Source organism: Rattus rattus, chromosome 17 (genome assembly GCF_011064425.1).
Source record: "Rattus rattus isolate New Zealand chromosome 17, Rrattus_CSIRO_v1, whole genome shotgun sequence".
Taxonomy (NCBI): domain Eukaryota; kingdom Metazoa; phylum Chordata; class Mammalia; order Rodentia; family Muridae; genus Rattus; species Rattus rattus.
The window spans coordinates 31552472-31578631 of NC_046170.1; the positions used below are offsets into that span (position 1 = coordinate 31552472).

The 26160-nt window shown below is 45.0% G+C and overlaps 1 protein-coding gene and 1 pseudogene across 2 annotated transcripts; one reads left to right on the forward strand and one right to left on the reverse strand.

Annotated features, from left to right (window-relative positions):
• Positions 1-5741: 5741 nt before the first annotated feature.
• On the reverse strand, positions 5742-18359 carry Tmem170a (transmembrane protein 170A). Of its 2 annotated transcripts, none has more exons than XM_032887922.1 (3): positions 18145-18359; positions 11556-11657; positions 5742-8675 (listed from the first exon to the last, which is right to left on the reverse strand). In XM_032887922.1, exons 1-3 carry the CDS (start codon positions 18275-18277, stop codon positions 8545-8547), a joined length of 366 nt encoding a protein of 121 aa, XP_032743813.1. In that variant the 5' UTR covers positions 18278-18359; the 3' UTR covers positions 5742-8544. The 2 variants fall into 2 exon arrangements, with proteins under 2 accessions (XP_032743813.1, XP_032743812.1); XM_032887921.1 differs by having other exon boundaries at positions 6230-8675; positions 11487-11657.
• Positions 18360-21350: 2991 nt separating this feature from the next.
• Positions 21351-21449, forward strand: LOC116886794 (annotated as a pseudogene).
• Positions 21450-26160: the final 4711 nt, after the last annotated feature.

Here is a 26160-nt window from a genome sequence, read left to right on the forward strand (position 1 = left end):
GAGCAGTCAGTGCTCTTAACCACTGATCCATCTCTCCAGCCCTGTGGTTGCCTTTTTATATCTAGCATGCCATTTACCAATGTGGAACTGCGCCCTCATATAAAAATATTTTACCTTTTGGGGACATTTCCAGGCTGCTATCCAAGGGGATTCCCTTGTTTATCTATAGCCTTGCCAACACTCTATGCTGTCTTTAGAGATTGAAATAGCAGCTCGAAATGCTCCTGATTTGTTTTTCCTTGATGACAGAAGATATTAAATATCACGTCCCTCTTGGTCATTGTATATGGTCTTAAAAAAAAACAAACCTTTTTTCTTTCTTTTTTTTTTTTTTTAGATTTATTTTTTTATGTATATGAGTACACACACCATCACTGTCTTCAGACACACCAGAAGAGGGCATCAGATCCCATTACAGATGATTGTGAGCCACCATGTGGTTGCTGGGAATTGAACTCAGGACCTCTGGAGGAGCAGTCAGTGCTCTTAACCACTGAGCCATCTCTCTAGCCCCCCCTGGCCCCCCAAAAACGCCTTTTCAATCAGGTGTTGTAGTACATGCCTTTAACCCCAGCACAGCAGACAGATCTCTGTGAGTCCACAGCCTGGTTTGCAGTAGTGAGTTCCAAGCCAGTCTGGTTTACATAATGAGACCTTCTTTTTTTTTTTTTTTTTTTTGTTTTTTTTTCGGAGCTGGGGACCGAACCCAGGGCCTTGCGCTTCCTACCCGAGACCTTCTTTCTCTTATACACACACGAAGTCTCCTCAGAGTCTTTGCCTATTTTACACTGGTTTTTCTGACGGCGTAAGTACTTTCTGTATTCTGTGTGTTTGTCCCCCGTACCTCTGCCTAGAGAATAGTTCCTCCAATCTTCTGAGGCCTTTCTGCACTTTTTAAGGTTGTATTTATTTATGTATCTGAGCACACTGTAGCTGTCTTCAGACACACCAGAAGAGGGCATCGGATCCCATTACAGATGGTTATGAGCCACCATGTGGTTGCTTGGAATTGAACTCAGGACCTCCGGAAGAGCAGTCAGTGCTCTTAACCACTTTGCATTTCTTGGTAATTCCTTTTGAACAGAAATTTTTTGATCATGTCTAGTCTATTACTGTGTTCTAGCTAAGAAAACCGTCGAAGCATAATTCTACCTTGTATCCTTTTAGGATCAGAATTTTCATTCTTATATTCAGGCCTATGATTCCTTAAAACAGACATTTCTCTTTAAGCACTTTTTGTTCTGTTTTGTTTTGAGATATGGTTTCTCTGTGTAGCCCTTGCTGTCCTAGAACTCTGACCGGGCTAGCCTGGAACTCACAGAGATCTAACTTCCTCAGCCTCCAGAGTGCTGGGATTAAAGATGTCTGGCCACCACTGGGTTTAAAACTTATTTGGCGTGTGTGCGCCGCCTTGCCTGCGCTTGCATCATGAACATGTGGGCTCTGTTCTCTCCTTCCGCTTCGCAGGCCCCGGGGGGAATGAACTCAGGTCATCAGGCTTGGTGGCAGTTTATCCACTGAGCCATTTTGCTGGTCCTAAAAGCAGACTCTTCTGATCTGAAAGTAATCGACTATTAGCAGAATCTAAACCTAGTCTTTTGAATTTCATTATTCTTGGTCTTCCTTTCCTTGGACATTACAAACCCCGCCCCCACTCCTGTGACCAATAGGGTGTAGCCCATCCCAGAGGAATCTCCAAAGAAGAAATGAAGTTTGCCAGCAATCCTCCCCGACTTCTTCTAACACTGCATGAGAGTAAAATCCCCAGCCAGTACGAGAACCACTGCACAGTGTCAAGTAATAACGTCTTTTTTTTTCTCCAAAGGAAGGGCCTCTGCAGAGCAGATTGGCCTAATTTGTAACAATACTCCTGCCAAAGGCTCAGAGTGCTGAGATCACCGACCGGAGTCACCACGTCTCACTATTTAGTGGGGAAGGGAAGTGTATATATCATCATGTTCACGTATACACATACGTGTGGGTGTGCAGGTATGAGTGTTTGTGTGTGCTTGTGAAGACTAGAAGTTGGTATTGGATGTTTTCCTTGCCCCCCCCCCCCGAGCTGAGGACCAAACCCAGGGCCTTGCGCTTGCTGGGCAAGCGCTCTACCACTGAGCTAAATCCCCAACCCCTTCGAATCCTATTTTGGACAGGGTCTCTCGGACTTGCACGCAGTTAGCTACCCTACCCTGAAACCCCCTCCATCTCCTGAGCACTGGGTAGGGTTACAGAGAGGGAGCTCCACACCTGCCCAGCATCTGCATGGGTGCTGGAGATCTGAATTTGGGTCCCTGTGCTTACACAGCAAGTGTTTTACCAACTAAGCCACCTCCCCAACTGACTTTCAGATGCTTTTGTAAAGTGGTGCTTGGCAGGTCCTCTAAGGCTCTAAAACATGCACTGGTCCACCTAGGGGCATTCTACATTCAACTGCGTAGCTCCAAGGCTCTGGGTTTGATCTCTAGCAACAAAAATTAAAAAGATTAAAAAAGAAAAGGGTCAACACTTAAAAATGGATGGGTTTCAAACAGTCTAGAGTCTCAGCATCTCTTTAAAAATACAACTAAATACGGCAGCATCAGGTCATCATCCAGCAGGACAAAAAATAGGCTAGAGCCAGGCGACAAGGGTCCCTCTACTCATGGGCAATGCAGTTAGATTGGTGCTAAGCCTCCAGCTTGTAAGGTGCTTGGTTCACTGTGGTCTTGGCAATAATTTAAGGGATCATCCTGCCAGACTCAGCACCTTTAGCTCTTCCTCTCCCAGTCTCCACTTTCAAGTGTGGGTTGTGACTGTTAGGGAAGCTGAAAGCTCTTTTCATTAAGTCTCAGGTCCACACAAGCATGGGGACTTCTGGCTGAACCCTGATGGCCCACACGTGATGCTCAGTGTCCTTCCAGGATGGCAGACATGTCTCTTGATCTGACCAGTAAGTCACACATGTGCACACGTATGTAAAAAATTACCAAGCTGTACGTCAACATTCATGCACTTACTGTACACAGATGTATTGCTTAGAAACATTACATCTGGGGGCTGGAGAGATGGCTCAATGGTTAAGAATACTGGCTGCTGGGGTTGGGGATTTAGCTCAGCGGTTCTAAGCGAGCGCAAGGAGTCCCCAACTCCGAAAAAAAAAAACCAAAAAAAAAAAAAAAAAAAAAAAAAAAAGAATACTGGCTGCTCTTCCAGAGGTACCGAGTTCAATTCCCAGCAACCACATGGTGGCTCACAACCATCCATAATGGGATCCAATACCTTGTTCTGGTGTCTGAAGACAGCTATAGTGTACTCATATAAATAAAATGAGGGGTTGGGGATTTAGCTCAGCGGTAGAGCACTTGCCTAGCAAGCGCAAGGCCCTGGGTTCGGTCCCCAGCTCCGAAAAAACAAAAACAAAAACAAAATAAATAAAATGAATAAATCTTAAAAAAAAAAACCCATTACATCTGAGTGTGGTGGTGCACAACTTTAATCTCAGCAGAGGCAGGCAGATCTCTGAGTCTGAGACTAGCCTGGTCTGTACAGTGAGTTCAAGGACAGCCAGACAAAACAGTGAGACCCTGTCTCAAAAAGAAAATTTTTTTTACAAGACAAAAGAATGGAAAAGTTACCCCAAACTGGGTGATCAAACTTGCTGAAAACAAGGAGGCATATTGGTCACTGAGGACATTAAATTATAGAAATCTGTGGAGTTCTTCCAGTAGATCATTGAAATTGCAAATTATTTGTATATTACTCAGACATCTTAGTGTAGGATCATATAAAAGCTTTTTTTCCACATGTGTTTGAAGGGAGCCATATTGGATTCGGGCCTGGCCATTTTGTGACTGTATAGCTCAAAGTGGCTACGTGACTCTTGGCCACACATACTCCTCTAAGAGCCTCTCCCATGAATTACGGCACAGGAAGATAACATTCACGGGATGCTTCAGCCTAAGCAAAAATCAGTTATCTCCTGAGTCAACACCCGGTGTCTCCACCACCTGACCTCATCGCCTGACTTCTTTGCCTCCAGCTATCACTGCCTATACCCTCATCTCCCCCTCCTTCATGTTTCACAAAGGTCACTCCCCCTACCTGAAAGCCTTAAAAGCTGTAACATTCATCCCAATAAACGAGACCTTGACAACAGAACTTTTGCTTGGTCTCCTTCTTCTCCTCACCCCCTTTTGGCCCACAGGTAGAAAGCCTCTTCGGGACCCTGAATAACTGGGTCCCCACTGGTGGGGACATGCATTGTGTACATGTATGTTCTAGTGTGTGTGTCGGCATACATGCATGTTGGGGCAGAAGTTAGCATTACTTGTCTTCCTCATGTTATATTTAGTGAGGTGGGGGGTCTCTCGGCAAACCTTCAGGGATCCCTGAGTTCTAGAATTACAGGCAGGTCCTCCCCATGCCTGTTTAGCTTTTACTGTGGGTGCTGGGGATCTGAGCTCTGGTCCTAATGCTGGCCCACTGAGCCATCTCTCCAGGCTATGAACAAATGACCTCATCAGTAGTTAATGAGTGATGTTACCTTTAAGCACAGTCTCACCACACTTTCTGAAAAATAATTTAGTTATAAATTATTATGAAGGTGAACGTAAGAGAAATACAGTTAAACATGTAGAATTTTACTATAAAAGCTTGCAATAGAAACACAATTCCAGGGCTTGGCACGATGGCTCAGTGGTTAAAAAGGGCTGTCTTCTAACCTCTATTACAGGCCATGACAAGCACATGCCCATGCTCCCACCAGTAAATAAATTAAAAGTGAGGGTGGGGGGAAAAGGAATCCAGGCACAGTAGCAAGTGCCTTTAATGCTAGTACTTTGGAGGCTAAGGCCAGCAGATCACAGTTCCAGAACAGCCTTAAACAAGTTTTAGGCCAGCCATGGCTGCATAGTAGGTCTTGTCCATACAAATAAATAATTAGAGAAAAACAAATTGAAGAAGAAGAGGAAGAGGAGGAGGAGGTGGTGGTGGTGGTGGTGGTGGTAGGTGGGAGAAAGGAAAGAAAAAAGAGAAAACAAACAACTCCAGAGCCAACTGTGGTGGTGTGCCTGTAATCTCAGTGCTTCGGAAGCAGAGATGGGAAGACTGCCACAAATTCAAGGCCAGCCTGGGCTTCATGAAGAGTTGGAGGCTAGCCAGGTACACATAGCAAGACACTGCCTGAAATGAAATCTAAAAAAACAAAAAAATTGCGATCCCAACTCAAAGAATCCAAAGTAATTCTTTATTGATAATAAACATTTATACTAGCATTAGAAATATCAGTAGAAAAATAATATTTAAATAAATCTCTAATGTACAAAGATTTGATCATTTTGACTATAGCGGTTGAGTGCAATAATCTAATATAAAAAGTTAAACCGATTTTGGTCATAACCAGCCTTACACAGTTACACAAGAAAGAAATACAAGTTCACAAAACCTTCTGCTCGTGGACCGTGAATGGTACCGGGCTTCACATTCCAGGAAAGAGTTCCTTAGGGAAGGTTGGCATGTCCTGCACTGTTGCAATAACTTAAGGGAAACAAAAGACATTGGAATCAAAAGCCAACATACGATTTAAAAACCTAAAGGACACAGGAAGGACGCCATTACTTGCATGAACTGCTGCTCGAGACTCCCAGCCTCTCCTAAGTGGTATCTGGGTGCAGAGGAAGTTTACTAAGGCATCAAGAGATTAGCTTTTTGGTTGGGGGTTGCTTTCTTTAGATTTCTTTTTTTTTTTTTTTTTTTTTTTGTTTTTTTTCCGGAGCTGGGGACCGAACTCAGGCCTTGCTTGCTAGGCAAGCACTCTACCACTGAGCTAAATCCCCAACCCCGCAGGTTGCTTTCTTATCTCAGGACTTAAGAGAGGATGAGAGGGGGAAACATGCAGGAATCAGAGACAAGAACGTCCTTTCAGGGAGGAATCCCTCAAGGTGATGTGTTTAACAGAAACCGTGGCAAATAACTGGAGTTTGAGACAAGGGGAGGAAGAGAAACAGAGATCCAAGTGGAATGCACTCTTTAGCATTGAAATGAAAACACGTCAAGCCACAGAGCTCAGTCTATAGAATCCATGTACATTCATCCACAAAAGAATGCTTCACACAGTCCACTTGGTGGTGCACGCATACTTGGGAGGCAGAGGCAAGTGGATCTGTGTGAGTTCGAGGTCAGCCAGCCTGGTCCACAATGTGGGTCCAGGACAGCAAAGGCTATTACACAGAGAAACCCTGTCTGGAAAAACCAGGAAAAAAAGGATGCTTCACACACATTGGGATAGATGTAATCTGGAGATACATTTCAAGTGTTTGTTTTTAAAGCTGATGAAATGTATGGAAACAAAAACACCCTAACTTTTATGTCTTGGTTGTAAATACAAATAACCTAACATTCTAATCATGGATGAATATGTTCACGAGTTATGTTTTCAGGGGAACAGCCAACCACCAACTCACCTATGTGCTTAAGGTATAAAATTACATCCCCAAGGCTGCTTGGTAATACAGGGCAGCCTTCTAGTGATGCCACCAGCTCCCACAAGGCCGGGTACCATATTCCAGTTTCTCCGGCTGAAAGGATGTTTTCCAGATTCAAAGTCCCTCAGACTGAAAATGGAAATCTTTTGTTGGAGGAAAGATTTGCACTTTTTGCTGGGGAATATGAAGAGCCATTCATTGCATTTTAGTTGCCCACCAATTCGATGAGTCACTGTAGTTTTGAAGTGGTGGCCAAAAGAAAGAGCCAATTATTTTGGGAGCCATCCCTGCAACTTCCCCTGATGCCATTATGGGGCAAATTGATCCGCCTGGCTATTTTATCAAATTTTAAAATCATGTGTACATGGGGACTAGAAGTATGTGTATACAGGTGCAAGTGCCCACAGAGGTCCTCTTGGCTACTTAAAAAGAAATTCTAGTCACATTTATTTATTTTCCTGTGTATGCGAACAGCATGTGGACAGCAGAGACAAAGGCAGGAGTTGGCTCTCTCCTTCCACCACGTGGATCCTGAGAACCGTTCGTGCTGAACGATCCTGCCAGCCCCTCCTGGCTACTAGTTAACCAGAAGCTGAGAGCGTATTGCTTTAAGATAAATTTATTTCCTCATAGGTTTTGAGCCTTAATCTCACAATGAAAATTTTCTTTAAAAAATGTCAGTTAATGACCAGAAGCTACTTTGAAAGCAGGTAACAACAGGGCTGTTGTATTTTTTTGCAGTTTATATAAAACCATTGAAAAGATGAAAGGTGCTTTAAGTTCTGCACCAACTTTCCCTTCTGAAGGTCACAGTTTGGAGGCCCTTTTAAGGAAAAACCAAGTTAGGCAATAGAGTTTAAAAATTAAAATAGCTAAAATCGCGTTTAAAAAACTACTACTACTACTGCTCTTTAAGGATACAAATTCTCTTGAAGAAAAATAAGATAGTGTCTGAAGAGGATGGTTTAGGCACTTTTTGGGAGTGGATACTCAAACACTGCAAGAGCGGGCCAAGGAGCCACTGCTAGGTAAACACAGTAAGGGGAAATCCAATACCCGTTAACTCCTTCAGCAACACTGCGGGAGCACAGACTCAGCAAATCAACAGAAACCACCACGACAGACTCCAGCAGAATCCTGCAAGTATCTTCTCATCTGTGCCTGAGGGTCCGAAGTGCACCCTAACCGACCCGGCTGTGAAGTTCAAGTCAAACCACTTAAGAAAGTCTGAGTGTTTTCAGGGACGGTAAGTAAAATGGGGAGTGTTAAAGATGACAAAGTATCATGAACATTCTTTGGGAAAAAGAACCTCAATTAGGCATGACAGTGATGCCTACTGTCCCAGCTACTCAGGAGGCTGAGGCAGGAGGACGCCTTGAACCCAGGAGTTTGGATCAGCCTGGGCCACAAAGCGAGACGTCATGTCTTAAAAAACAAAACAAAACAAAACAACGACGATAAAAACCCAAACCTCAATTAGCTAGCTTATTTTGATCAAATGAAAAATTCACATCTCTGGAAATATATTAAATAATCAGAGGTCAAGACAGTTACCCATGACAAGTCACATTCTCAGTGGTCACCTACTTTGGAGAGCGGAACCAAAGCTGTTGCTTTGAACTCTACTTCAGCTCTCTGCCCGTTACATTCCACCAGTTTGTTCTGAACCAACCCAAACCAGTGTGGCTTTACGGCCAGGACCGCTAAGCCTTCCGCACAGTGCGGCCTGCCCCCCAGAAATCAGCAGCATTCTCCACCGTTGCCGGGAAACGATGATACATCTTTGCAAAGGAAGGATGGCGACTCCCAGGCATCGCTGGCTTAGGTGATGGCGTGTGCCTGTACATCTCCTTAAGGTGCCACAAAAGAAGGAAAGCCAAGGAACTTGTTTTGGCTGAGAATGGTGGGTGTCCACAGGGGTCTTCAATTTCTGGAGCTCCGACTAGAAGAAAGGGCTGTGGTGGTCTTCACACTCTCAGGCCTCCTAGTGGCTTCCATTTGAGGGATGAAGAGACCATGACACTGTCCACTCCTTTTGAGGAGTCTAAAACTCAGGGATGACATCACAGTCAAAGAGCGTATGCTATAGAGTAGCTAAAACCCGTAAGAAAGAGACTACCACGACACAGAAGGTCTGCCCGGTGCCCAGGGTGAGGGCTTCAAAGGGGATCATCTCCTTCCCTGCTGCTCGGTAGACCCCAGCAATTGCTGCACCTGGTTCAATTCAAGCGTGTTGAAAGAGAAAAAAATGTAATTAGTGAACAAAACCTGAGACTAACGACATCACAAAACCAAGATTTAAAATTTCCCTGTCCAGAGATACACTTTAAAAAAAAAGTTTATTTATTATATTTATATGAGTAACACTGTAGCTGTCAGACACACCAGAAGAGGGCATCAGATCCCATTACAGATGGTTGTGAGCCACCATGTGGTTGCTGAGATTTGAACTCAGAACCTCTGGAAGAAAAGTCAGTGCTCTTAACTGCTGAGCCATCTCTCCAGCCCCCAGAGATAGACTTTTTATTATTTAATTATGAACAAAATGTTTTGTGCTCTGTCCTTTCTGATGACCATGCTAACTTTCTTTATGCGGTTTGCCAAGTCAGCATTTAGATTTGGACTCTCTTAGCTTGAGCAGAAACACTGGTGCCAACCCAGACACCCCATCTCATCTTCTACACCCAGACCTATGTTGACCCAGCTATCCATCTGAGAGTCACAGACACTCAGGTAGACAGAGGGTGTGGCTCAGTGACAAAGCACGTGCTTCCGGTATACAAGGCTGTGGGTTCCATTCTCACCTCAAAGTAAAGGAAGGCTACACAATCTTTTTTTTTTTTTTTTTGGTTCTTTTTTTCGGAGCTGGGGACCGAACCCAGGGCCTTGCGCTTCTTAGGTAAGCGCCCTACCACTGAGCTAAATCCTCAGCCCCAAGGCTACACAATCTTAAACTGTGACATGAGATACTATTACCGTGCTTTGAACAAGCAAGCAAACGGCGTTAGATATTTGACTTTGCCTCCAGCGGCCATCAATGTCACCAAGGTGTCAGAGCACAAGTCTCATGGGGCCTCCATAACTAAGCTTTCTTAGAGAAAAGAAAGAAGCCTGAGGAACCTGACCTGGGCCCTCCCGTGAGATATGAATGAGGAGAAAAGAAAGGAAAATCCGAGAGAGCAGGAAAAGGAAACACTACTGGAGAGCCTTGGAACACAAATGAGCTCGTGCTCAGCTACTGTGTGCCAGCGATGGCACCAGGTCCTCCGCATGCAGACCTCTCAGCCCTCAGCGTTCAAGGGCGGGGTCTCAGGGGCCAGAATGGCCACGCAGACACTGCAGCATTCAGTGACACAGCACACAGAGAAACGACATACAGCATAGGAAGGAAGGAAGGAAGGAAGGAAGGAAGAAGGAAGGAAAGAAGGGAAGGAGGGAAAGGAAGAAACAAAGCCAGCCAAAGAAATCAAACACGTTTCTATTCAAAGTTCAGGGTTTAAATTTATAGTAAAAATAAATAAGGCAACAAATTAGGAATTTACATTCCTATGTTTTACAAATATATTTATGATTATATATTATATTTTTATAATATAAATGTGTTATGTTATATATTACATTTTTACAATATAAATGTGTTATATATATATAAATATATATATATACACACACACACACACATATATATATATATATATTTTTTTTTTTTTTAAATAGCTGAGGCTAGAGAGGTGGCTTAGTGGTTAAGAGCCCCAACTGCTCTTCCAGAGGTCCTGAGTTCAAGTCCCAGCAACCACAAGGCGCTCACAACTGTCTGCAACTCCAATACCTGACACCCTCACATAGACATACAGGCAGGAAAAACACCAATGAACATAAACCACACCAAAATACGACCTGTGACTGCTAACGCACATAATGGTTTCTATTTTCATTTTATTTTGCTCCTATTTCTAGAAAATAAATACACATGCTTCTGTGTAAGTATAAACTGTAAAATGATTTATCATTTTTCATTCCTCTAGCTGTGTCAGGGACATGGAACAAGACAAAGACAAAAAAAAAAAAAAAAAAAAAAAAAAAGCAGGTTAAAAATAGTTTGTAATTTCCATGTTATTCCAGTCTCCAGTCAGGAAGTCTGGGAATTTAAAAATACCAATCCGACACTTTACTTCCTTTGTGTGGTGCTGGGGTCAAACCCAGGCCTCAGACATGCTATGTCAGCTTCGCCACTTTACACGCCTCAATTATCTTCCCAAACAGAATCATTCTCCATCCCTAAAGGAGCCACACCCGAAAGAGTAGAAGCAATCAGTGAACCGCTCTGCAAAGCCCGGGTCAGGGAAACTGGGCAGGGGGTGCCGAGCCTTCCAAAGGGAACTGCTTGTGCTCTGCTAGGGGCCCATCGCAAAAGGTTTCAAATCTGACTTGGAAGGCCAAAGAGATTGGCCAGCTAAAGGGACTCGAGAGTTAAAAAAACAAAATAAAATCCAATAAAGGAATACATTAAAAAATAAGATCCACACTTGAAAGCTAATAAAACTCATTGTGTGGGTGCTGGAAAGATGGCTCAGTGGTTAAGAGCACTGACTGTTCTTCCAGAGGTCCTGAGTTCAAATCCCAGCAGCCACACGGTGGCTCACAACCATCTATAATGAGATCTGATGCCCTCTTCTGGTGTGTCTGAAGACAGCTACAGTGTACTTATTATATAATAAATAAATAAACCTTAAAGAAAAAGAAAAAATTCATTTTGCGTGTGTGTTCATGAACATATACACACACACAGACATAGACACAGACACACATACACACACACACACACACACACACACACACACATTTTCCCATTCTCAATGCTAGAAACCAAACCCAGGGCTTTATGCTTGTTATGCAAGCATTCTACCGTGGAGCTAAATTCCCAGCCCCTCCCACCGCCCACATCCCAATTTCTAAAATGAGTCCTAAAGCTAGGTGACTACCCACATCACAAGTTTTTGACTGGTATTTTAATGTCTAACATACTTGTCAAGATTCCAGCAGTAATTGGTCCCACGATGCCCATCAACAGGATGCTTACAGACATGAACCTACCATATTTGTGATGTCTGAGGGTGAAGAGGGCCAGCAGTCCAGCAGGGACATGAAAGAACACAGAAGACATCAGTGCCCACAGGAACACACCATACCACATCTCTGGGAGGGAAGAGAAAGGCAAAGCTGGAGTCACCAGCCTTCCCAGTGAGGCACTGCCACGGGGCCCAGTCCCAGCCCCTCTACCCGTTTTTCCCATTTTTGTCAGCATGAAGTTCTCTAGTGGGTTTTGCTGTTGGCATTTTTGTTTTGTTTTTCTGGGTAGAGAAATCTTTTTTTTATTACATTTATTCATTTTACTACATGTGTGTTTTGCCTGTCTGTCTGTCTGTCTGTCTGTATGTATGTATGTATGTATGTATGTATGTTCACGTTTGATACCCATAGGGGTCAGAAGAGGACTTTGAATCTCCTAGACCTGGAGTTACAGATGGTTGTGAGCCACCAGCTGGGTGCTGGGGGCTGAACCTGGGTCCTCTGCAAGAGCAGCAAGTGCTCTTAACCTATGAGCCTCCTCTCCAGCACCTTGTTTTTGTTATTGTGAGACACGGTCTCATCATGTGGCCCACAATAGCCTCACACCCAGTATGCAGGTGAGGCTGGCCTTGAACTCTGATCTTCTTGCCTTCCTTGAGTTTATAGGCATCTGCCACCATGCTAAGTTCTGTTGAGTTTTTAAAGAGTTCAAAAACTTCTACTCACAGGCTAAATACAGCAGGACTTATTTAAACTCATTTATAGGACGTGTAGACACAGTAACAAGACAGTTCCAGGAGAGGCAGGAAGTCCTCACCTTACCCGACTGCTAGTTAGCACCCAGATCTGACTTGCAGCCTCCAGAACTGAGGAAACAACCGTTTCAATGGTCTAGCCTGTGGAATTTTGTTACACCAGCCTGGCTATAACAAACACCCACTCACTCATGCCCCTGAAGTATAACACCTACCCAAGGAGAGCCACCAGGATCCTATTGGCACCATTCTGATTTGTAGAGCACAGCACACAGGGACAAACCAACCCACCTATTGCCCCAACCCCCAAATCTCGCCTACCCACCACCACCACCCGAGCCCTATGTGTTGGCTATTTCTGTGCCCACATATAGTACTACTTATGACACTCTGAGAGGGGAAGAAGGCTTTATTACATTAAATGAGTAGTTTATAAAAATGCTCTCAGGATAATTATAGACTTTAAAAGCTATCACAAACTTAGATCTACAAAACACTTAAAAAAAAGTAAGTGATTTCTTTTTAATCTACTGCACCTTAATTTGCCAACTGTTTAATAGCTATTTATTGATCGATGTAGAGTTCTTTTCATTTCCCTGGCTCAACACACGGCCAAAAATGTTTCTCTGTCTTTCAGCATGTCCTTGTTCACTGCTTCAAACCAAGCGCAGTATCGGCTGGGACGTCCTCGGCAGCTGTATTGTTGGTTTCCTGCTGCTGTAACACAACCTTTTAGCTCAAGGTTCTGTGAACTGGGAAGTCCAAGACTGACAGGGCCCATCTGTGAGGCCTTCTTTTTTACTTTTTCCTCTCCCCCTCTCTGTCTGTCTCTCTCTGTCTCTCTCTCTCTCTCTGGGGTGTGTGTGTGTGTGTGTGTGTGTGTGTGTGTGTGTGTGTGTGTCTGTATGTGTGTGTGTGTGTGTGTGTGTGTGTGTGATCACAAGATCACAAGTGTACTGGGTGTCTCTTTGATTGTTCTCTTCCTCATATTTGGAGGCAGAGCCTCTCACTTGAATGCAAACCTCACCAATTCAGCCAGTCTAGCTAGCCGGCTTGTTCTGAGGATTCCTTCTTCACCTCCCAGATGCCAGGACTACAAATTGGCCACCATGCTCACACAGTATTGGAGAGTCAAACTCTGGTCCTGGTATCAAAGCCCTGGGTTCAATCTTGAGTGGAGAAACATACATGTACATACACACAGAGCTTCCACACGAAGGAAGAGCAGTCACGTGGAGAGCTGTGTCCTCCAGATGATACTGAATTAACAAAAGGGCTTGAGGGCTGGAGAGGTGGCTCAGAGGTTAAGAGCACCTAAGATCCAGAGGTCCTAAGTTCAAATCCCAGCAACCACACAGTAGCTCACAACCATCTGTAATGGGACCTGATGCCCTCTTCTGATGTGTCTGAAGACAGCTACAGTGTACTCATATACATAAAATAAATAAATCTTAAGAAAGAAACAAAAAAATAAAAGGGCTTGCTGATGACCAGCTCTCTGCCTTTAACCCCCAAACTGGGTTGTCCTACTCCCAAGAACAACTCCAGTCTAAAAGAATAGGAATGGGAGTGCCGGGCAAGCCAGCACTCATCCTTTCAACTGGTTCTTCTCCAACCTTCTGCTCCAGGTCAAACAGCTGGGTAAACCCCTATTCCTGGTGAACCTTTGTAAAGCTGGTGTTATACGCAGACCACATCTGTCCCCCTGAGGACTAGAGTCTTGTCCACTCCTGTGGCTCCTTGCTGGAACTAAGCTGCCTGGATGCTCCTGGCCCATCAGTTTACATCAGTCAATGGTATACTCCTTGCTTGCCAACTGTCTCCAATCTGCCAGGAGATCCATGTTACCTCAGCTCTAACAATGACTTACTCTCAGGGCAACCAACTGTGGCCTGGCACCTCTCTCCTGATTCTACTTGTCTTGGTCATTGTTCTATTGCTGTGAAGAGACACCATGACCAAGGCAACTCTTCTAAGAGAAAGCATTTAACTGAAGCTTGTTACTGATTTCTGGGGGTGAGGCCATTAGCACCCTAGTAGGAAGCAGACAGGCAAGGTACCAGAGCTAAGAGCCTAAAACTGATCCACAGGTACCAAGGGTGGGTCGGGTGGAGGAGAGACTGGGCCTGATGTGGGCATTTGAAACCTCAAAGCCCACCCCCATACCCCCAATGACATACCTCTTTCAATAAGGCCATATCTCCTTATCTTTCTTACTACAACTCCACCAACCAGGGACTAGTCATTCAAACGTTTGAGTCCATGAGGGTGGGGGTATTTTTTTCAAACAATAGCCAAGGCTGGCCTTGACTTCAGGCCTGAGCCCAGGAGGGTTGGCCTCAAATTTACAACCATCCTCAGCCACTCAAGGGCTGTGTCTACAGGTGTGTGCCATCCATCATACCTGATCACTTTATGGAAAACAGCAACTCTGTCCCTTGACACACTCCAGCCACTTACTCTGCCCTCTCTCCTGTCTCTTACACCAGATATTGCAGCCTTCCTTTGCTCCACGCCTCTATGGAAAGAGTGATCCATATGGGAGGGCTTTTGTTTTGTCTATCAAGGCCCTTTTAACAGAGACCCGCCCTGGGCTGGAGGGCATCAGATCCCATTACAGATGGTTGTGAGCCACCATGTAGTTGCTGGGAATTGAACTCAGGACCTCTGGAAGAGCAGTCAGTGCTCTTAACCTCTGAGCCATCTCTCCAGCCCTGGATCTACTCTTGACTCCAGCAACAGCATGATCAAAATATTATTGGGTTTGCTTAATTTGACATTAGTTTAGTGAAATGCTATGTTCAGAGGATGACAAATGACAACTAGAAGACACCACGGTGGCCAGGCCTAGAATCTCAGCAGTAGCAGCAGGAAGGCTCGGGTTCTCTGGCTACCTCAGCTACCCAATGAGACCTTGTCTCACACAAACAAACACAAAGAGATGGCAAGAGAGATCTGAGCAGGTTAGAATGAGAATTTGGCAGAATCCTAGATGTCTGCAAAAATTGCTGGAAATGGCTCGGCCCAAACTGTACTCTTCCAGAGGTCCTGAGTTTTAAGCAACCACATGGTGGCTCACAAAAAAATGCCCAATTCTGGTGTATCTGAAAAGTTTTTAAAGAACAAATCTTTAAAAAAAAAAATCAATTGCAGAGAAATCAAAGCTTTTTTAGTGCAGAGAAACCACAGAATATTTTAGGGCAATGATCTGCCGTGAGTTGGCGTAAAGTACAAGTAACCTTTTCCGTGGCACCAAAATAGAAAGGGAATCAGGCTCAGGACCCTGAACGAGATTCCTAGTAAGAGGGCCTGAGTGTCTCAAAGCAGCGTGAAAACTTCAAGTACCCATTGTAAGCAGAATTCCAAATAAAGATGAGACACTGCCGGGAAGGGATGTGCTTACTGCACTTTGGTCAACTTGGGGTCACGGGCTATCTGTTCAGCATTAGCCTTGAGATTAGCACGTTGTGATCCAATCCATGTTTATACCTCCAGTCTGGAGCGACAGTGGCCAGAAGACCTGATGAAGGACTGAGTCCTGGTAAATGGTACCCCTAGGTCTCACAGTCATAGCAGGAGTAAAACCCCATACATAATGTAGATTAGCACCTTCGGGAGAGAGTCTGGGGAGATGGCTTAGGAGTTGCTGCTTTTCCAGAAGACCCGAGTTCAGTTCCCAGCGAGCTCCGGGTCAGTATCGAAATGAAAAGCAAAAAGCTGAAGTAAACAAGCTGCTCTAGGGTAAATGAGACCTAAGAGTCAGGACAACCGAATTCAATATGTGGTTCTATTATTGTGTCGCTCTGGCTGGCCCGGAACACACTATGTGGACCAGGCTGGCTTCCAAGTCACAGACATCTGATTGTTTCTGACTCCGGAGTGCAGCAGGCGTTAGGCTTGTGGCGCTCCACACCCCGTAACATCTGACTCTTGAGGAGCAGCTGGACTTAAGGAAGGCTTCTCTTTTCTCAGCTCACAGGCTATCTGCTTTTTTCCTTTCTTAGTAAAACAACTCTTTCTCTCTCCAAATGAAAACAGAAACAAAATGAAAAACCACAAAGGAGAAATGGCTCGGAGGTAAGTTACTGCTGCTCTTCCAGAGGACCCAAGTTTGATTCCCAGCAACCAGGGCAGACAGCTCGGCCACCTGTAACTCCCCGCCTCTGGCCTCGGTGGGCCCTTGAACTCAGGTACATACACCCAAACACATGCACACATTTAACATAAATATTTTTAAAGAAAAAAGCTATTTGGTTAACTGGAGAAAAATTTAAATCAGGCCTGTTTAAGTAACATCGCTTTATAAGAAGTGGTGTGATTTGGGGGTGCTGTGACAGGACGCGCCCCTGGTTCAGAAGTTTTGAGCTTAAGAATCATAAAGAGTCGGGGTTGGGATTTAGCTCAGTGGTAGAGCGCTGCCTAGAAGCGCAAGGCCCCTGGGTCGGTCCCCAGCTCCGGAAAAAAAAAAAAAAAAAAAAAAAAAGAAGGAAAGAATCATAAAGAGTCTCGACTTCTGCAGTACAGGAAGTTAAAATGGGATGTGTACACACAGGGACATGGATGTGACAAAGACAGCAAGAACCAGAATAGTCCTGCTTGCAAAATGTGATTTCCATCAACACAAGTCCATACAACCGTGGCCCCATAGTCTAAGGTAGCTTGCCATCTAGGCTTGCCTAACTCCACCTATGATGGCCTCACAACTGCCTAATAAGCCTCAGCTTTTAAGCAGGTTATGTGACTTTGTACCACCCAACCTAAGCATACGGACACTTGCTATTCTGTGTTTCACGTTCTCAGGTTTGGAAATTTCCCAAATCGTTGGGAGAGATATAAGAAAATGAGTGAGAACAGACTGTATCCTAGGAAAGTATGAACCCTTCGTCTTTTGGAGAGGGTCTCCAGAATGGGGTGTGTGTGCATTTATTTGTAATCACTGTCAGATTTGTTTATTTATATATTTACTTACTTGTAATCACTGCCAGGTGTAACACTAATACTTCTGAAAACAATCTGAACTTCCAGACTCTCCTTGTGGGCAGGATCACAAGCTAACACCTAACACCTTCAGGTGCCACAAAACACAAGGATAATCACCTTGTCAGCTACTACACAGGCAGGTCCCAGGTGTCCACCGAGAGGCGCCTGGCAGTCGCTGCCCAGTAGATGAGACTCACAGGTTAGTCTAGCTTAAGGTTGCCGTCAGCAATCCCACCGTCCTCTTTTTTTTTTTTTTTTTCGGAGCTGGGGATCGAACCCAGGGCCTTGCGCTTCCTAGGCAAGCGCTCTACCACTGAGCTAAATCCCCAACCCCCCACCGTCCTCTTTTACAATGACACCGGGCCAGCTTCTCTTTGCTGCAGTGTCCTAATGCCCTCCCAGCACCCCCCAGCTTCTTGTCGTCTTGCCTTAAAAAATCCAAAGCAAATAATCATGCCCTCCCCTGAAGGCCTTGATTAATGAATCCAGGGGATTATTCTCCTCCCCACACCTTTCGGAATTGTAGCAGTTCTACGGTGTAACTGTAACTTTAAAAGCCCTCCTGGCAGAAAGAAAGCAGCGAAGCCGTGTAGGAGCTAAGAGCAATTCAGAAGTTGTGTCTTAAGTTCTTCAAGGTGCGGGTGGAGGAACCTGCAACAGGTTTGAGCAAGTGAGTCCTCCACTGACAAGCTGGTGGGGAGATGGGTGTAGGACAGAGTCAGAGGACAGGGTCAGCACTCAGGTTCTCAGAGGAAATATCGGAGCAGTCTCTTAGGATGGGGCAGCTGTCGCCCCAAGCGCGATTCCGGGGCTGCCTCGGCCTCGCCCTAGGAGGCAGGCGACAGGTGCGCAGTGCGCAGGCGCGGGGCGGGGCGTACCTGGGAAGGAGCAGAGCGAAGTAGAGTTGGGGCACAGGGTCCCGTTGCCCACCCGCGGCACGAGCTTCAGGCTGAGGATCTGCTGCAGGAGCCCGGCTGAGCCGCCGCCACCACCGCTCCCCTCGCGCTCCATTCCGCCGCCATCCACCGCCCGGAGCGCCGCGGAGCACCGCACCTCCACAGCCACAGCGTCACCTTTGGCCGGCCCTCTCCTTCCGCCCACTCCAACGGCACTGCTATAGTAATCGTTTCTCCTTCCAATCACAGGGCGCCGCAGATAGAGGGGGCGGGGCAACGGTTGTTCCCGCCCCCCTGGCGCTGCGTTCGATTAGAGAAACCCCGGCATGCTGCGCCCCTAGTGGCAAGTTTCTCCTGCTCCTCCGTCTGGGTGTGTTGGGCTTTGCTCTTCGTTTTGGTGCCACCCTCAAGTAGGACAAGTCCGTCGAGATTGCTTAGCCGGTAGAGGCGCTTACCTCCCTCCAAACATGAAGGATTTGTCTTCCATCCCTAGGACTCACATGGTGAAAAGTGAGACCCAACACCCATGGGTTGTCTCTTTTTACCTTCACACCGTGTACTGTGCACATACACATACACTCACATAAATTTAAAAAAATAGTATAAAAAGATAAAGCACCCAAATAAATAAATAAATAAATGTCAATATTTATTTATTTATAGGACCAACATCCTATTCAAATTTCTCTGTAGGGCTGAATGTTCACGAACAGAAAACCAGCTAGCTGCACAATACCCTAGATTCCAACCCCGGTGGCTTAGCATGTCAAAGACAGGTTCACTGGGAAGCAGTTGTGTACATTTTTAATCCCAGCAGTTGAGGAGGAAGAGGCAAGGCAGATTCTGAGTTCAAGGCCCGCCTGGTCTACAAAGTGAGTTCCAGGACAGCCAGAACTACACAGAGAAACTCTGTCAAAAACAAAACCAAAGCAAATACAAAACAAAACAAAAGGGTTCGATTTCCAAATAACCGATAAGCAAAAATGGACTTTAAAAAAAAAAAAAAAAAAAAGGACCAGAAATTTGGTAAGTCACTGAAGTTGAAACTTTTAGGAGCTGAAACGAAAAGAACTTCTGGGGCCAGCAAAATGGCTTAGCAAGTAAAGGTACCTGCTGCCAAGTCTGGTGACCTGAGGTCCGTCTCAGGGACCCACATGTTAAAAGGGAACACCCGCAAGTTGCCCTTTGACCTTCACACTCCATGGCAGAGGTTCCCACACACATATTGCCATGCCCATCCCTGGTTGCAAACATGACTACATCGGGAACGAACAGAAACCCCAATGGCTGGCTAAACCTTCGAGGGATTTAAAATAGGAATACCCATAATCTGGATATTTGAGGAGGAAGATCCACTTTTTTTTTTTTTTTTTTGGTTTTTTTTTTCGGAGTTGGGGGAGCTGGGGACCGAACCCAGGGCCTTGCGCTTCCTAGGCAAGCGCTCTACCATTGAGCTAAATCCCCAACCCCGAAGATCCACTTTTGATCTGAGCCACCCCATCTACTGGTTTGAATATGCTTGGCCCACAGGAAGTGGCACTTATTAGGAGGTGTGGCCTTGTTGGACTAGGTGTGGCCTAAGTGTATCATTGGGTAAGCAGGCATTGAGGACTCCTAAGCTCCACCCAGTGCAGTCTCTCCTGCTGCCTTTGGATCAAGACTCTCAGCTCCGTCTGCAGCATGCAAGCTGCCATGCTTCCTGTCATGATGGTAATGGACTGAACCTCTGAAACTGTGAGCCAGCCCCAACGAAATGTTTGCCTTTACAAGAGCAGTAAAACAGCAGTAAAACCCTAACTAAGACACTGGCATTGGAGCCTATTTTGGGATTCCCAGTGTATACTGAAGACCAGCAGAGTCATCCAGCCTCATGGACCGAACAACTCCTGGATTCTTGGACCTTTCGTTGGTAAACAGCCATTGTTGGATTAGCTGGACTACAACCTGTAAGCTACTCTAATAAATAAATAAATAAATAAATAAATAAATACACACACATATATATGTATTCAATAAATAATTTAACATATTCATTAATAAATATAAATATTTAAGTCCTCTGGATTAGAGAACCCAGGCTAATACACATATATAATAAATAAATAATTTAAAAACCTTTTTTCAAAAAGATCTATTTATTTATTTTATGTATTTGAGTACTCTATCTGCATGTACACATGCATGCCAGAAGAGGGCATCAAATACCCATTACAGATAGTTTTGAACCACCATGTGGTTGCTGGGATTTGAACTCAGGACTTTTGGGAGAGCAGCTGATGCTCTTAATCGCTGAGCCATAACTCAAGCCCAATTTTAAAACCCTTTGAGGCAGCTGGGTTTGTTTTGTTTTTTGTTTTTTGTTTTTTTTAAGTAGATTTAGACATCTTGCTGGCATTTTAGATTTTGTAGGACTTTTGCTTTTACATGATAGAGGGAGCAATGCCAACAGCATTTCCCATAAATGTGCTATGTCCAAGGAATGCCCAGATGTTGTTCATCTCCCTCCCCCAAAAAGAGAAGTAAAATTAAAACGTTGGGTTGGGGATATAGCTCTGTGACAGATGCCTTGTCTTTTTTTTTTTTTTTTTTTTTTTGATTCTTTTTTTGAACTGGGGACCCGAACCCAGGGCCTTAGCTTCCCTAGGCAAGCGCTCTACCACTGAGCTAAATCCCCAACCCCAGATGCCTTGTCTTATATGACTGCAGCTCCGGGTTTGAACCCCAGAACTACACAAAGGTCCCTAAAAGCCTTCTGGGGAGACCCCGTAGATAGCCTATAAAGAAATGAAAATTTGGTAGTTTGACAGCGAAGTGGAAGGGCCTAGAAGGCAATGCATTGATATTTTGTAGGGAAAAATGTATTTTGAACCTTCAAGTGTTTGCCTTTCCTGGTTATTCAATCCTCGCATTTCTCTTTTGGAATAAACTCCTACAGTTTCTATTACCTTTTTGGCTGGTTTGTTTTGTGACAAACTCTTGCTACATTGGCTGGCTGGCTTGCAACTTTCTGTGCAAACTATGTCTGGCTTCTATTACCTTTAAAAAAAAAAAGAGGGGTTGGGGATTTAGCTCAGTGGTAGAGCGCTTGCCTAGCAAGCGCAAGGCCCTGGGTTCGGTCCTCAGCTCCGGAAAAAAAAAAAAAAAAAAGGAAGGAAAGAAAGAAAAAGAAAGAATAAAAGGAAAGGAATGCCTGCTTGCAGGACACATGTAAAACTGGAGTGATGCAGAGATTAGTGTGGCCCCTGCACAAGAATAGCACTCAAATGCATGAAGCCTTCCGTATTTTTATAAGCATGAAGAAGAATCTAAAGGAACAGAAGTTGGTCTGAAAGTGTAAAAGAGCCAGGTCTGACAGCTCCTACCCATAATCTCAGATCTGAGAAGAGATGGGAAGATTACGGATGAGTGCAAAGCCTGCCTGAGCTGTCTCAAGCCAGGGAGGGGGCCAGAGAGGCAGCTTAGTGATCAAGTGTGCTTCCGGCTCCTCCAGAGGACCTGCCAGGAAGCTCACAATAGCCTGTAAGGACCCAGAGGACCCGACGCCCTCTCCTGGCCTCTGAGAGTAACTGTAAACATGTGTCTCTCACCCACCCCCACACACAAATCAATATATTTTTCAAATGCGGCATCGACTATGAATCAAATTAAGAAACAAGAACTTAGTGTAGATAAGAAATAGATCAATAAAATCACTTTAAAAGTTACACTGTGGGGCTGGAGAGATGGCTCAGCAGTTAAGAGCACTGACTGCTCTTCCAGACGTCTGAGTTCAATTCCCAGCAACCACATGGTGGCCCACAACTATCAGTAATGAGATCTGATGCCCTCTTCTGGTGTGTCTGCAGACAGCTACAGTGTACTTATATACATAAAATAAATAAATCTTTGAAAAATACTAGGTAACACGCACATTAAAACAAAACACCCTGGGGGTTGGGGATTTAGCTCAGTGGTAGAGCGCTTGACTAAAAGCGCAAGGCCCTGGGTTGGTCCCCAGTTCGAAAAAAAGAAAAAAAAAAAAAAAAAAAAAAACAAAACACCCGGTCTGGTAGAACCAAAACCAAAGTCAAAACAAAATGAACAACAACAAAAAACTCGTTTCCTCATGATATGGTAAGATTCTATACTGGTTCAGTACCTGTGCAGTGAAAGTCTCACTTTAAATTATGTGCAAAACACACAACATTGCTCTTTCAAGGACTTTTGTGAGATAGCTCATTAGAAATTTTTTCCAAGACAGGGTTTCTCTGTGCAGCCCCGGCTGTCCTGGAACTCACTCTGTAGACCAAGCTGGCCTCAAACGCACAGAGATCCACTTGCCTCTGCCTCCTGACTGCTGAGATTAAAGGCGTGAGCCACCAATGACTAGCTATGAAATTACCTTCAATGTGATTACTAAAATTTTAAATGACTGGAAAAGCATGGAACAAAAAGAGAAAGAAAGAGAGTGTATGGGAGCTGGTTGTGTGTGACAGAGAGGTGAAGAGTTCTAGGCCAACCTGGGCTCCATAGTGAGTTCCAGGCTATCTTGGTCTACAGAGTGTCACTATCTCAAAAAAATAGATGAGCTGGTGAGATGGTTCAGTGGATAAAGACATTAGCCACACAAGCCTATTCATATATACATGCACACATACATGTATGCATATGCACAGACACATGTGCATGTTCACACACACACACACACACACATGCACACACATGCCCGTACACGCACCTGCACAGGCGCACACACTTTTGCTTGCACACGGTAATCATGGCTTTCTTTTTTTTTTTTTTTTTTTTGGTTCTTTTTTTCGGAGCTGGGGACCGAACCCAGGGCCTTGCGCTTCCTAGGCAAGCGCTCTACCACTGAGCTAAATCCCCAACCCCAATCATGGCTTTCTTATGTGTATGAATGTTTTTCCTATCTGTGTGTGCCACGTGTGTACCTGGTGCCCATGGAAACCAGAAAAGGATATCAGATCCCCTGGAACTGGGTTACAGACAGCTATGAGCCACCATGTGGCAAACCCAGTTCCTCTGGAAAAGCAGTCTGTGCTTAACCACTGAGTCATCTCTCTGTTCCACAGATAAAGTTGAGAGAGAGAGAGAGAGAGAGAGAGAGAGAGAGAGAGAGAGAGAGAGAGCCAACCATGAGGAGGAAGTAGTACCTAAAGCTAAATCAAATAGCTTATAAGGGGGTCAGGCCACTCATCTGATTTGGGCATAGAGAGCATAAAGAGTCACTCGTAGGATATGCTGAAGAAACAGGCAGAAGGATCGGGAGTGGGATGTCAGCCTGTGCTATACATCTTGTGGGGCTTGCTGGCACATGCCTTTCATCCCGGCACTTGGGAGACCAAATAAGGTAGATAGACCTCTGTGAGTTCAAAATCAATTTGATCTACATGCTGAGTTCCAAGATAGCCAACGATATACAATGAGGCTATCATTGTATTAAAAAAAAAAAAATCTTAGGGCCTGGAGGTGGTGGTGAACGCCTTTAATTTTAGCATTCAGGAGGCAAAGGCCGGTGGACCTTTGAGTTAGAGGCCAGCCTGGTCTAAAGAGCTAGTGCCGGGACAGCAAGGGCCAAACAGAGAAACCCTGTCTCTCTGAAACAAACAAACAAACAAATGATCCTGTTAATGATCAGTTGGGTAGATGTGTGGACCAGGAAAATTCCAGTTCAAGCTAACGCTAAGGAACAGATCAGCCAGTAGAGGGCAGTGTGACAAAGGCCTGGGAAGGGCTGGATAACCCTGCCTCTCACTTGATTCTGGCCAGGAAGATGACTCTTCATCATTATGACAGCTGGTGGGAAAAGCTACCCACCCCTGACCAGGATAAAGACTTCAGAGAAAAACACCAAATCCCAGAAGCCATAGGGAAGGAATTCACACGTAACCTCCAGTAATTAGGTGACTCTTAATGGAATCTGAATGTGGTGGTTTGACTCCATATACACACGTGCACAGCCCAGTGAGGTACTTTGGGTTTTGTTTTCTTTTGGTTTGGTTGGTTGGTTTTCAGGGTTTTTCTCGTTTTTTGTTTTTTGTTTTGTTTTTTTGGGGGGAAGGGGTGGGGGACAGGAGTATAGCCTTGGCTGTCCTGGAACTCACTCTGCAGACCAGGTTGGCCTCAAACTCAGAGACCACCTGCCTCTGCCTTCCGAGCACTGGGATTAAAGGAGTGCACGACCACAGCCCAGCAGCCAGTCACAATCTGCAGCTGGTGTATATCAATTACATCAAATAGAGCTGTGAGAATTGCTGCTTTGGGTCTTGGTTATTTGTTTTTAATTTACTCTGCGTGTGTGTGTGTGTGAGAGAGAGAGAGAGAGAGAGAGAGAGAGAGAGAGAGAGAGAGAGAGAGAGAGAGTGCATGCGTGCACATGCGTGCAGTGAAAGTCAGAAAATTGGTTATTTTCTTCCACAACCCGGGTGCTGAAAGCTAAACTCAGTTCACCAAACCTGACAGCAAATGGTTTCAGTTACTGAGCCATCTGATTTGCATTTCACCCCCCAAAGATTTGTTTATTTCTTACTTTATCTGTGTGTGTTCTGTCTGCACGAATGTGCACTGTGTGTGTGTGGAATCCCTACGGAACCTAGAAGAGGATGCGGGTCCCCCGGAAACTAGAGTGACAGATGGTGGTGAGCTGCCATGCCGGTGCTGGGAATTGAACTCAAGTCCTCTGTAAGTGCAGCCAGTGCTCTCTGCAGTCCCCTACTGTGTAAATTAAAGCCTTTCGCTAACCAAACTCCTAGATCACTGATTCTCACACCCTTCCTATGACTGTAACCCTTTCATCCAGTTCCTCATGTTCCGTTGACCCCCAGCCATAAAATTATTTTGTGGCTACTTCATAACTAACTGTGCTCTTGCTCCTGTTACAAATCGTAATGTAAATATATGTGCTTCCCGGTGGTCTTAGGCAACCCCCAAAGGGGTGGAGACCATAGGTTGAGAATCGCTATCCCAGACACGTGCTACAGGATCAGTACTATAGTAGTAGCCTAACTCCAGGTGTAGCAAGGCAGCCTTTGCACGTGCGGCTCTGGGAACAGAGTGCCACTCGTTGATTTAGGTACATCAGTAACTGTCACCTGTTCACAACTTGGTCTGCAATAAAGTGTGATCTGAACAAAAGGATTTTCCACACCCGGGTGGCACACATACATGCGTGTAGGCTACTCACACGTACCCATGAAATAAAATAAAAACACATTTCTTATGCAAACATTAAATTTGAGCTGAAGTCGATTAAGAAATAGCAAATACCACCAGGTGAGGCGGCCCGGGCCTTTAATCCCAGAACTTGAGGGGTGAAAGCTGTGAATCTGATCTTCACAGGAGGCCCTGGATATCCAGAGCAACATGGTTAAGATCTTGAGTAAACACTGAAAAGAACTAGTGAGGGGCCCTTGGGCCGGAGAAATGACTCAGAGGGCAAAGGTGCTTGTTGTGCCAACCTGACAACCTACATTCAATCCTGGGATCCCTAAAAACTTGTCTTCCCAACACCCCATACTCCACAAATAAATAAATAAAAATCAGTAAATGTAATCATAGAAAAAATAGTAAATGCCGAAAAACCTTTCGTTACGCAAACCCTTTTCTGCCTATACACAAGGTCAGACTGCGTAGCTCAGGCTGGCCTGGAGCTCACTAGGTCTTGAAATTGAGAGCAATGAGATTCCAGGCATGAACCATGATGGGACCATGGAGACCTGCAAACAAACGCTATGCGGTTCATTTCCTGTCACAGATTTCTATTGTGTTCCTTATTAGTGGTAGTGTATATGTGCGGGTTCTACACGTCACGGGGAGCATGTGGAGGCCAGAAGAGAACCTTCCAGGGCTGGTTCTCCCCTTCCACTGTGGGGTCCTGAGAAGGAACTTAAGTCATCAGGCTTTCGTGTGGCAAGTCCTTTTAACCCAGTGAGCCTACACTCCGTGGCGCGGTGGGGAGGGAGTACTGGGGAGAGAGCCCAGACCGTTGTGTAGACTGTA